Source organism: Doryrhamphus excisus, linkage group LG10 (assembly GCF_037039965.1).
Source record: "Doryrhamphus excisus strain RoL-2023G ecotype Guam linkage group LG10, RoL_Dexc_Guam_v1.1, whole genome shotgun sequence".
In the NCBI taxonomy this organism is placed as follows: domain Eukaryota; kingdom Metazoa; phylum Chordata; class Actinopteri; order Syngnathiformes; family Syngnathidae; genus Doryrhamphus; species Doryrhamphus excisus.
Genome location: NC_136366.1, coordinates 20,481,763 through 20,494,398, shown reverse-complemented (window position 1 = coordinate 20,494,398; position 12,636 = coordinate 20,481,763). Strand labels below are relative to the sequence as shown.

The 12,636-nt window shown below is 41.4% G+C and overlaps 1 protein-coding gene across 8 annotated transcripts in view; it reads left to right on the top strand.

The window, feature by feature from the left end:
* The window catches only part of LOC131107364 (5-hydroxytryptamine receptor 4), a 33,344-nt gene that overhangs the window by 12,464 nt on the left and 8,244 nt on the right, over positions 1-12,636 (top strand). For all 8 annotated transcript variants that reach the window (XR_013629316.1, XR_013629317.1, XM_058057383.2 and 5 more), the window contains one exon: positions 133-797. Coding sequence is in view for 6 of the 8 variants with exons in the window: in XM_058057383.2 (XP_057913366.2) it covers positions 133-797 (665 nt within the window). In the remaining 2 variants the exon portion in view is untranslated. The remainder of the gene's footprint in view (positions 1-132; positions 798-12,636) is intronic.

The window sequence follows — 12,636 nt, the reverse complement described above, 5'->3', positions numbered from 1 at the left end:
TAATTCGTTTTAACCGATATCGATATAACGAGACTTTACTGTATAATGAATTAAATGCTAAAAATAATGGTTATTATTATGATTTCATGATCATCACTTAATAACTTCATGTTATTTTCACCTTTCTTCCAGATAGAGGAGCGGCGAGCCTTGGCAAGAGACTCCAACGACACAAGCTGCGTGTTTCTGGTCAACCGTCCGTACGCTCTCATCTGCTCGACGGTGGCCTTCTACGTGCCGTTGGCCCTCATGGTCCTGGCCTACCAACGTATCTACGTCACCGCCATGAGCCACGTGCGGCAAATTGAGACGCTGCAACGCGCCGGCTCCGCCCCAGTGACCGGGACTGCCCCCGCCGTCACCGTGAGGTCATCGACATGCTCGGACCCGGCGGATCACTACCATCTCAGGACAGCGGGGAGCACCTCTTTCCCTGAGCCGGCTCCCATAACGAACAGTCGCATGCGCATTGAGACAAAAGCGGCGAAGACCCTGGCGGTCATAATGGGGTGTTTCTGCCTGTGCTGGGCGCCCTTCTTCATCACCAACGTGGTGGACCCCTTCATTCACTACTCAGTTCCCTGGCAGCTATGGACAACATGGCTCTGGCTCGGGTACATCAACTCAGGCCTGAACCCCTTCCTGTATGCCTTCTTGAACCGGGCGTTTCGGAGGGCATTTCTAATGATCCTTTGCTGTGGGGACGAGCGCTTTGTACGGCAGGCCAGCTACTCCTACGGACCCGCCCACAGAGTGTGCTCACCAACATCTGTCAACGGGACCTCTATGGCACTAAGGTAGGAACACCCGTTTATGTCTTATCAATACTGTGCAGCCATTTTTGCTTCAGGGACAAGTCAGTTTCCCGAATCTTCCTGAAAAGGCCATGAAAAAATGCAAAGGAATGTTATGATAAAAGAGTCGGTGTGCGTGTAGGACAGGGATTGTGTCTATAGACCGAGTGTCTCAAGATAAAAGACCGAACCCCAGACACAAACCTTCTAGACTTTGCTCTTATTGCTCATTGTTTACAATCTCCTAACGGCCCAAAGACCATCACATGTTGGGCAAGATGACGTCACATGCATGCATGACTGGGCAACTGGTGGCAATGCTGTAGATTTAGATTCAAGGTCATGATTCAATCCAGTCATTTTTATGGACACGCACTTTTTAGTGCGCATAAAAAACGCCTCACTGAGGTGATCCAGCCACCGCGGCCCCTCCATCTGGTCCATCGACAGCATCTCTCACATACGCTCGACTCACTGCAGTTCTATGATGTCTTGGTGGCTTGTCTTTATTGGGCCGAGGCACATTGGAGAGATAAAACAACCCCCGCCCCCCAAAAAATAGCAGAAATGGAAAAGGGAGCAAAAAATACATAAATGTAACAAGAAAAAACTGAAATATCTGTAATAACTAATACAACGCATAACTATTTTAGCCTTAGTAAAGGCAAGGAAATAAGACAAACTAACAAACTGATGTTTTTTCTCTAATGGTAAAAAATGTACTTAGAATGTCGTAAATGGGTTTTCTAACTAGGTGGAAATTTGGGTCTTGAGCCAATAAACAAGGGATGACTCTTTTCAACATTTTTGAATCGACTTTTAATCCAAAAACGGTACTTATTTCATAATTGCTTGCCAGCAATTTGCCATTTTTTTAACGATTCTTTTAAACAAATACAGTAAAGTCTCGTTATATCGATATCGGTTAAAATGAATTACTACTTATTACGATACTATTTTCATTTCCCGGCAAATTTCTAGTCTTTTATGATATAATTAGCTCCGTTAGTACGATACCCGGTTATTATGATAATCCGGTTACTACGATGCCCTTTTCATCTCCCGCCAGCCAATTTGGTCTGCTTATATCGATACAAAAGCAGCTTAAATCAATCTTTGCTTAAGGATTTCAATACCAAAAAAGAACACGGCGAACGGCTGCTTCCAGTCAACTTTATTTTTCACACTTCCACCACCAGAGTGCAGCACACACAGCGGAAAACACCCGTCCCTCGCGCCTACCCCTCCGGGTGGCAACACCTTCCCTATCGATAGTTCCGGGGTGAATTATGTCCCGGTAACCGGTAATCACTACAGCGTAAGTTTATTTTTATTTACTGTAGTACAAAATGTATTGTAGTACAAAAGCATGCTAGACACGCAATCCATGAACTCAAGGAGAAAATTACATGCCATATCAAAGATCCGCCCACTTTTAATGCAGTTCGGCGCAGGATCAGATATATGGATAGTCCGGTTATATCGGTATTTTTTCCGACTCCCGAGAATATCGATATAACGAGACTTTATTGTAATTCAAACTGCTTACACAAACACTAAGCAGTTGTGTGTTGTACACTTAAGGAACCGAGGTACACGCTGATCCATAACAAAAGGCACAGTCCAAAGCTAAAAATACCAAGTCAGTGACTCGATAAACAAAATGTCTTCTGTTTATATCACGATTGTATTGAAATAAACATTATACCATTTTAGTCAGTGCACAGCTAAGTTTGTAAAGGACGCAGCAGTAACATGACGTCTGTCGCTAACTCTGGGGCCAGCATAACGTCATAATAATCATAAGAATAATGGATTATATTTTATAGCGCTTTTTCAAGGCATACAAGGCACTTTACAATGAAGTCAACCCATAATTCATTCACACACTGGTGGTGGTAAACTATATCTGTAGTCACATCTGTCCTGGAGTATTCTGACGGAAACATGGCTGCCAATTTGCACCAACGGCCCAGTGACACGACGACAGCAACTGGATGTAGAAAGCGAAGCTCAAACCGTCAACCTTGGACGACCACTGCCGCCATAATGACTTTCTTGTTCTGAACTATGACTTCAGCTACTTATTGTCTCTTTAACACCAATCGGACAACAACCGGAGTGAGTGGGAGTGTTGGTTGTGGACGTGTGCCCCGAGCTTGGCTGGCGACTAGTCCTCTTACCCAAAGTCAGCTGGTATAGGATCATTCTAATGAATGAATGAACATTTAGGCTAGCCTGCATGAGCGCCGGCGACCCAAAATGTGGGCCTTACAGGGGGGAAAAAGCACTACAGTGCGTTGCTACCCCCTTAAGGAATATCAATAGATGACAGCCTGTTGCGTTCATATGAGAAGGCCCTTGAAGTCGTGACCCAGTAGTTGAAAATCACTGGCCCAGATGACGCCATTCGTCATAATAATGACCGTGAGCACTGCTTCTTGTTGCAGCGTGGTTTACATGGACGTTAATGGCGATGACTCCATTGACAGCTGTGTTTGCGTTCCCTCCTTCAAGTGGACAGGCGACGACTCGCTCGCGTCTGGGTTGTTTAACTTTTCGCACAAGCACTCGGCCGACGCGACGAAACCAAGACAAAGCCGTGCATGTTCGCACATTCCTCAAAGAATGGACACACAGCAAATATGGAGATGCAGCGTCTCGGAATGATGGCTTGTGTGTTTTGTGTCGCATCCTACCTTCCTGATGTGTGTCCCTTCACACATCCACTCGTATTTATTATGATTAACACATTCTGTAGTGTTTATCTCTTCTCCAGTGTCCCCAAAGGTGCTAGAAATGTTTGAAGATGCTTCAATTTAATGTTGCACTCTGTAGGGATTTTTTTTCATAAATGCTGGAATTGTGGGTAAATTGCCTCATTGGGTTGAATTTTAATAATTTTTTTTTAATGAGACAATCATCTTTACATACTACTTTACATATTTTCAGCATAAAAAGCGTCAGTCATCCTTAAACAGTGCTTCAGAAACGTTCACATTCAATATCTAACTTATGAGATGGCCAATGAATTGATCAGGTTGATTGATTTTTAGCGATGTCATCGGTTACTATATTGACAAAAATTAAATACAGTAATCCCACCACCACTCATTTTTCCAGCTTCAGTCCGTCACATATTTTAAATTATATTATTTAATAAACTGTACTGGTTTGTGTTTGAATGCCGTCTATTATTAGTAGCATGTTCAACTACAGGAACCAAAATAGTGACCCCTTTTTCCCAAAACATTCCTCCGGGCTCATGGTTCCAAATTCCATAGGGAAACTTTGATCCTTGGAATCTGTATGAATGCAGAGCTTATATTTAGGATCCTACAGGCCTCAGGGCAGGACACACTACACTAGTTTGTTATTAGACATCACATACTGGAGGTCTGAATGTCGTGTAGATCATCTAAAGCAGGTTAACGTGCAGTATTTTTGCCTGTTTTTGGGCATGAAAAGGACGAAAATTTTGATTTCAAATGGTCGTTTAACATGAAAAGTGTCCGAAAAGTGGGAATAGCATAATACAGTAAAGTCTCGTTATATCGATATCGGTTATAACGAATTACTGCTTATTACGATACTATTTTCATTTCCCGGCAAATTTCTAGTCTTTTATGATATAATTAGTTCCGTTAGTACGATACCCGGTTATTATGATAATCCGGTTACTACGATGCCCTTTTCATCTCCCGCCAGCCAATTTGGTCTGCTTATATCGATACAAAAGCAGCTTAAATCAATCTTTGCTTAAGGATTTCAATACCAAAAAAGAACACGGCGAACGGCTGCTTCCAGTCAACTTTATTTTTCACACTTCCACCACCAGAGCACAGCACACACACCGATTCCCGCACTTCCTGGTTCACAGGTCATGCTCAACCCGCCCCACATAGCTGGCCAAACACATGCCTGCAACAGAAGAACCAACTGACATAGCATACACACCTATTCCAACGAAGACACAAGCGTACAAATACATGTATTTAATTGTGTTGTATTCAGATATCTTTTTATCGCTTGCAATAATCACTGTTTTTCATATGTACATGCTGGCGTTCGTGGTTTCTCTCGTGTGTATAGATTCTATACAGGATCGGATATATCGACAGTCCGGTTATATCGATATTTTTTCCGACTCCAGACAATATCGATATAACGAGACTTTACTGTATGTCCCCTTTAAGGCTAAATCAAAGGCAAAAAAAGTAGTCAGCGGTGCGGCTGCATCTTATCTAGGTCACTGGTATGTGTGAGTGACAGGTAGAAAAGCTTTGATTGACTGGAGATCAAGTCAGTTGATACTGTATTAGTATTTTTTTTTCATTTGCTCAATATAATGTTAACATGAAGCACACTTGTTCAATTGGTGCAATGCGAGGTTAATGATGGATACATCAAATGTGCAAAAGGTAAGGCGCCGTCTGCTTTACATTCTTTCAATGTAGCACATTTGCTTCATAAATAGTAGTAACCCAGTTAAATCTACCCTCAGGCACTGTGTAATATCTCTGTGATTTTTATCAGCTTTTTGCCATGAGAACCTAAACGAGAAGCACAAGCAATAAAGAGAAATGGAAAAGACACATATACTGTATATTAAAAAAAAGGTAAATCCAAGTAGCATGCCGTTTAAGCATGTAAGCCAAAAGGCTATTATGCAACCCGGTTCCCGTGTGTGTCACATTTCTGCTCGGAAGTATAACAACTACAACTCAGCATGTCAAAGTCTTCCTGTGACAGTAAATCTGGTTCAGTAGGCTCCATCCTGAATTTACCTTATTTCCTCCAAATGACATCATCAGCCACTGGCATGGATCATGTCTGCGGCAGCTTTTAGTGGTCATTCGAACTACAGTAAAGTCTCGTTATATCGATATTCTCGGGAGTCGGAAAAAATACCGATATAACCGGACTATCCATATATCCGATCCTGCGCCGAACTGCATTAAAAGTGGGCGGATCTTTGATATGGCATGTAATTTTCTCCTTGAGTTCATGGATTGCGTATCTAGCATGCTTTTGTACTACAATAAATTTTGTACTACAGTAACTAAAAATAAACTTACGCTGTAGTGATTACCGGTTACCGGGACATAATTCGATAGGGAAGGTGTTGCCACCCGGAGGGGTAGGCGCGAGGGACGGGTGTTTTCCGCTGTGTGTGCTGCACTCTGGTGGTGGAAGTGTGAAAAATAAAGTTGACTGGAAGCAGCCGTTCGCCGTGTTCTTTTTTGGTATTGAAATCCTTAAGCAAAGATTGATTTAAGCTGCTTTTGTATCGATATAAGCAGACCAAATTGGCTGGCGGGAGATGAAAAGGGCATCGTAGTAACCGGATTATCATAATAACCGGGTATCGTACTAACGGAGCTAATTATATCATAAAAGACTAGAAATTTGCCGGGAAATGAAAATAGTATCGTAATAAGTAGTAATTCGTTTTAACCGATATCGATATAACGAGACTTTACTGTATAACTACATTTATAGGTCACAAAACTGGTATGGAAAACTGCATATGAAATGGACTAAACATGAATATCACAGTCTCAGCAGCAAGGTAGTATTTTTTTTTTTTTACACGTCTTATTATTTAATGTATGACATGTCACCTTTATTATAGACCTGCCGGCACAGGATAACTTTTCAGTGAAATTGAGTTTGCACACTTGTTTGATCGTTATAGTACCAGATCATGGTGAACTTGAGACAGCGTGATGGAGAAGCATTTCACTTGCTCCAAAGGAACTATGTCATGTGGAGCGCAGACACACAGGCCGCTGTAGTGTAAACGCTGCAGCCAGTGATTTATTATGAGACACGTTGGATTTATTGTTGTTTGATTTTAAACCAAAATCCTCCATCTGATCCACTGTAAATACTCTAAGTACTTTCTCTCTTTCACTGTGGCTTGCTTAGATTTCATCCTCCTTTTTTCCCGACTTTGTGTTCAATTATTTTGAAAATCTTGCTGTTATAATAAGTTCGAGACCAAACATTTTGATAATAATTTTTAGGCTGGATTCTTTTGTTTGTGTGCACATTGAATTAAAAAAAAACTTGACTTATCATGACAGCCCGCACCGACTTTTTCCACTGAGGTCCGCATACAGAAAAATTGAAGAATACTTGTGGCGTAACCGTGTTAGTTACTCACATTGTGGACAGAGAAGACAGATGAGGGAAGCCATCTACGTTAACTCATTCGATCCCAACCAGCCATCTCGGTTATGGCCATTTTTGATGATTTTGACAGATTTTTATTGTGATATTATACACAATAGAATATTGTGTTCTCTGGCTATATAAACCAGATACGTACCAAAAGAAAGATTAGACTCCCATTTTCATCTGAAAAAAACTGTTTGGTTCTTCCTTTTTCTGTTCTTTAGTCATCAGCAGTAGAACATGTGGTCATTTTTATGGCCTAAAATTCCCCAAACATAATCTCTTCTATTGTGCAGTTGCATCATCAGCTTATTTTTGCCTCTCACGCAAAAAAAACATAAAAGATGTATACATAAGTCTTTGGTAGCAAACAGTGATGGGTATAACGGTGTTTAAAGTAACATTACTCACGCCTTTACTTTTTTCAGTAACGGGTAATCTAACTAATGACTTTTACTGTCAGCATAATGCTGCTACCATTTTAAAGCTAAATTTACAGTTCATATTTTCACAGAAAACCGACACCACCTTTCACCCGCATAAAATGTTGTCTTTCCATCCCTTCCCCAAAGTTTCAGGCATTTTTTAGTTTCTGAAAAGTTTCAGTCCGTTTTTAATGTCTGAGAAAGTCCTCTTTGTTCTGGGTGATGGCTCGGTAAAAGTACAGTAACAGTATTTAGCGCTTATAAGTCCTTGAAGCTATTAAATATTCCATTCATTCATTTTCTACCGCTTATCCTCACGAGAGGCAGGGTACACCCTGTACTGGTCACCAGCCAATCACAGGGCACATATAGACAAACAACCATTCACACTCACATTCATACCTATGGACAATTAACCTAGCATGTTTTTGGAATGTGGGAGGAAACCGGAGTACCCGGAGAAAACCCACACGTGCACGGGTAGAACATGCAAACTCCACACAGAGATGGCCGAAGGTGGAATTGAACTCCGGTCTCCTAGCTGTGAGGCCTGTGTGCTAACCACTCGTCCGCCGTGCAGCCTGCTATTAAATATTTCTAGAAGCAAAACATTTTCTTGTGAATAAAATGGAGCTGAGCGGTCTCAATATGCTCAGAGTTAACCCCCATGTCTCTCCGGGGTCTGATGATGAATTGGATCCAAGCTGCAGCCCCCGTGAACGCAGCCCCCAGGACTTTTGCCTCAGCTGACCGATGACCTGAGAGATAGGCGGCTGAAAACAACACGGCGCGCTAAAATAAATCCTAACTTCATTTCAGCCCGTTGAAGCACACTCGCTGTTGCATCAGATCTCTTGCCAGGCTTCGGACTGCGGGGCCTCAGAGGGTTTGTGCTATCGCCGTTTCCCATCACTCCGTGAGCGGCTGGAATTACCAGCGCTGGTAACGCCGCTCATCTTTTGCCGCTAATCTCATTAAGAACACAAGCAGGATGAGCAGAAAAATGTGTGGCAGCTTTGCATACACTTTTGTGTTTGTATACTTGGATCTTGTTAGGTTTTTTTTTTTTTTCGGTACGCCAGTTGGTTTTCATTATTACTTATCAAAAGTGGAGTACTGGCCAATACTGGTGTATTAGTAAGAATGTCGACATTAAGCATCTCTAGTTTAGACGAGCATTAGTGTAGCTGGTCTAGCATTGCTGGTAAGGTTAGTCAAGAGTTGGTGATGCACAGCCCCGATGGATTCAAGAGGCGTGTACACAGATAATCGTACTTGCGTCATACTTGTAGGGTCCCAAAATGGTGGCACAATCATTCATGCTGGGGATAACGTCAATGACAAATCTCCATGAATATCACGTTTAACGGGATTGGGCTTCACTGGCGTTTCTATGCGGTATTTAGTGGTGATCTTGTTGTAGCTGCAGGTAAATTGTAGACTTATCTAATAAAGTAATAGTCCCAGGTCTGAGGCAGCACATGTATTCTATTTGGGAATGAGGTCTGGATAGTTTGATCTGTGGTGGTTTTTTTTTGTTGTTTTGTATGCGCACAGAGCAATGACAATGCTTCAATCGGCTATCCCTGTATGCCAATCATTAACTTGGCTTCCAGTTGTTGTTGTTTGATAAGCGATAAAGTCTCCTTATGGTGTGTTTTAGTGCCTTTTAAAATGCACGGCCAATTGTGTGCATATAAAAGTAACAAACGGAAAGCATATTGAAATGAACAGTAGATTGCTTAGACCGGTCTCAGTTTGCAAGAAAATGTTACAGCCTCATTCCAAACTGAATTAAATTAATCTCTTACCTCAAAATTCTACACAAAATACTCCATTATGACAATGTGAACAAAGGTTCTGAAGCCAATCTTTTGAGATCTTGGCTGTGTGCTAATGTCTACTGTCTATATGGTCAAGGTACATGACCAGTCTACTGAGGTCAAGAGCGCTCTGGAGCAGGTTTTCATCCAGGATATCTCTATATATTGCTGCATTCATTTTTCCTTCTATCCTGACTAGTCTGCCAGTTCCTGCTGCTGAAAAACATCCCCACAGCATGATGCTGCCACCACCATGCTTCACTGTAGGGATGGTATTGGCCTGGTGATGAGCAGTGCCTGGTTTCCTCCAAACATGGCGCCTGGCATTCACACCAAAGAGTTCAATCTTTGTCTCATCAGACCAGAGAATTTTGTTTCTCATGGTCTGAGAGTCATTCAGGTGCTTTTTGGCAAATTCCAGACGGGCTGCCATGTTCCTTTTACTAAGGAGTGGCTTTCGTCTGGCCACTCTACCATACAGGCCTGATTGGTGGATTGCTGCAGAGATGGTTGTCCTTCTGGAAGGCTCTCCTCTCTCCACAGAGGAACGCTGGAGCTCTGACAGAGTGACCATCGGGGCCTTGGTCACCTCCCTGACTAAGGCCCTTCTTCCCCGATCGCTCAGTTTAGAAGGCCGGCCAGCTCTAGGAAGAGTCCTGGTGGTTCCAAACGTCTTCCATTTAGGAATAATGGAGGCCACTGTGCTCATTGGGACCTTCAAAGCAGCAGAAATGTTTCTGTATCCTTCCCCAGATTTGTGCCTCAAGACAATCCTGTCTCGCAGGTCTACAGACAGTTCTTTTGACTTCATGCTTGGTGTTTGTGCTCTGACATGCACAGTCAACTGTGGGACCTTATATAGACAGTTATTATATTTCCAAATCATGTCCAATCAACTGAATTTACTGCAGGTGGACTCCAATTAAGCTGTAGAAAGATCTCAAGGATGATCAGTGGAAAAAAGATGCACCTGAGCTCAATTTTCAGCTTCATGGCAAAGGCTGTGAATACTTATGTAAATGTGATTTTTTTGTTTTCTATTTTTAATAAATTCAAAAAAAGGAAAAAAAAAACTTTTTCACATTGTCATAATGGAGTATTTTGTGTAGAATTTTGAGGTAAGAGATTAAATTAATACAGTTTGGAATGAGGCTGTAACATGACAAAATGTGGAAAAAGTGAAACGCTGCGAATACTTTCCGGATGCACTGTATATTTACACTTATTTTGAACAGCACCTGCAACTTTTATATTTATATTGTTATTCCTTGTTTTATTTTTATCCTTGGATCGCACCGTGGAGTTGCGATCAAAATTTGTTGTATGCAATACAATGACAATAAAGGCGATTCTGATTCTGATATATTCAAGCTTCGAAAGATAACGTTCTGGTCCGTTTTCCATTCACAAAGTCCGCTATGATTAGTCAAAAAGAACGGGCTTGTTGTTGATGGAAGTGTGTTACTACTCTGTTTTGTTTTTGTATGTTATCAAGAAGGACGGTGGATGAGTGGTTAATGCACAGACCTCACAGCTAGGAGACCCGAGTTCAATCTCTCTCTCTGTGTGGAGTTTGCGTGGGTTTTCTCCGGGTACACATTCCAAAAACATGCTAGGTTAATTAGCGACTCCAAATTGTCCATAGGTATGAATGTGAGTGTGAATGGTTGTTTGTCTATATGTGCCCTGTGATTGGCTCGCAATCAGTCCAGGGTATACCCCGCCTCTTGCCTGAATACAGCTGTGATTGGCTGCCTGGACCCTCATGAGGATAAGCGGTAGAAAAAGAATGAATGAATGTTATCAAGAATGTGTTACAGCATGCATATAAAACATTGTTGGTTCAATTCCCATTCCCTGCCACAAGGCAAGAGAAAAGGCTATTGATGGTGGATGATGGGCACAATTCCTTAGAAATAAATAAGACCTGCAGGCAAGCTTCCTGTTGAATTTGATTTGCCTGTTCCTGGGATTTGAGTTGAAGCGATACGCTGATCTAAACATGCAGAAATCTAAGTGCAATGGACTTGGATTGCAGTTGATGCAATTAGACTCCAGCAGAGGCCAAACAGGGTCACCTCTCATCCCCAATGTGATTAGCAGGTGTCACACGTCCTTTATTAACCCGCCTCCGTAGCAACACACATCGTGACCCACATGTCTCAGGTCAGCTTTCACGTGGAAGAATAGATCCAGCTGTTGTTGCATTTGTCAAGGCTACTGATGCTGGTATTTATCATTTTCCTACTCTTGAAAATGACGGCAAATTGTAGCATTTACGTGGCAAAATATGAAAAGTTCTTTGTCCGTCATCTTTGTTGAGTGTCGTATTTGGATGCAGGTCTCAGCAATTATTTTCAAGTGTGCCACTACATGTAATACTGTAGTATTCTCTCTGGGAAATAGTCCACTTTCATTGTATTGTATCACAGTTTCCTACTGCTGCTATATATTAGTAAAAATGTCTGAGATTAAATGAGTTAAAACTATTTGAATATACAGTAAAGTCTCGTTTTATTGATATTGTCAGGAGTCGGAAAAAATATCGATATAACCGGACTGTCGATATATCCGATCCTGCGCCGAACTGCATTAAAAGTGGGCAATAATGCACTCGACATTGTTCTATAGTATAGAACAGGGGTGGGCAAACTACGGCCTGGGGGCCACATCCGGCCCGCCAAGTGTTTGAATACGGCCCGGCCAATCTTTCCAAAGTATTTCATTTAAACTCAACATACAACCTGGCATCATGGCCTGAGCCAACTTTTTGATGGTTTTATCAATTTCGTTTTTTGACATGGTCTGTTGTTTACAAAGTGCTCCTGAAAAAAGGGACACAAGCACATTAGATTATTATTAGATTATTAGATTATTATAATTATTATTAGAACTATTATGATTATTATAATTACTATATTAATGCTAATTATTATATTAATTATATATAATATTATTGTTATATTTGCATATTTTACATAATAATATAATAATTATTATTTTAATTTTATTGTAATTATTATAATATTTTATTATTTTTAAAATATTTAAATATAAATATAAAATAATAAATAATAGCAGATTGCATGACAATTTTACAGATACAATAATACCAGGTGGACTGTTACGTGTAAAATATATAGTCTGCCCCCCCCCCCTGTAAATTTTGTCATATCAATGCGCTCCGCGAGTCAAAAAGTTTGCCCACCCCTGGTATAGAACAATGTCGAGCTGCTTAAATCAATCTTTGCTTAAGGATTTCAATACCAAAAAAGAACACAGCGAACGGCTGCTTCCAGCCAACTTTATTTTTCACACTTCCACCACCAGAGCGCAGCACACACACCGATTCCCGCACTTCCTGGTTCACAGGTCATGCTCAACCCGCCCCACATAGCTGGCCAAACACATGCC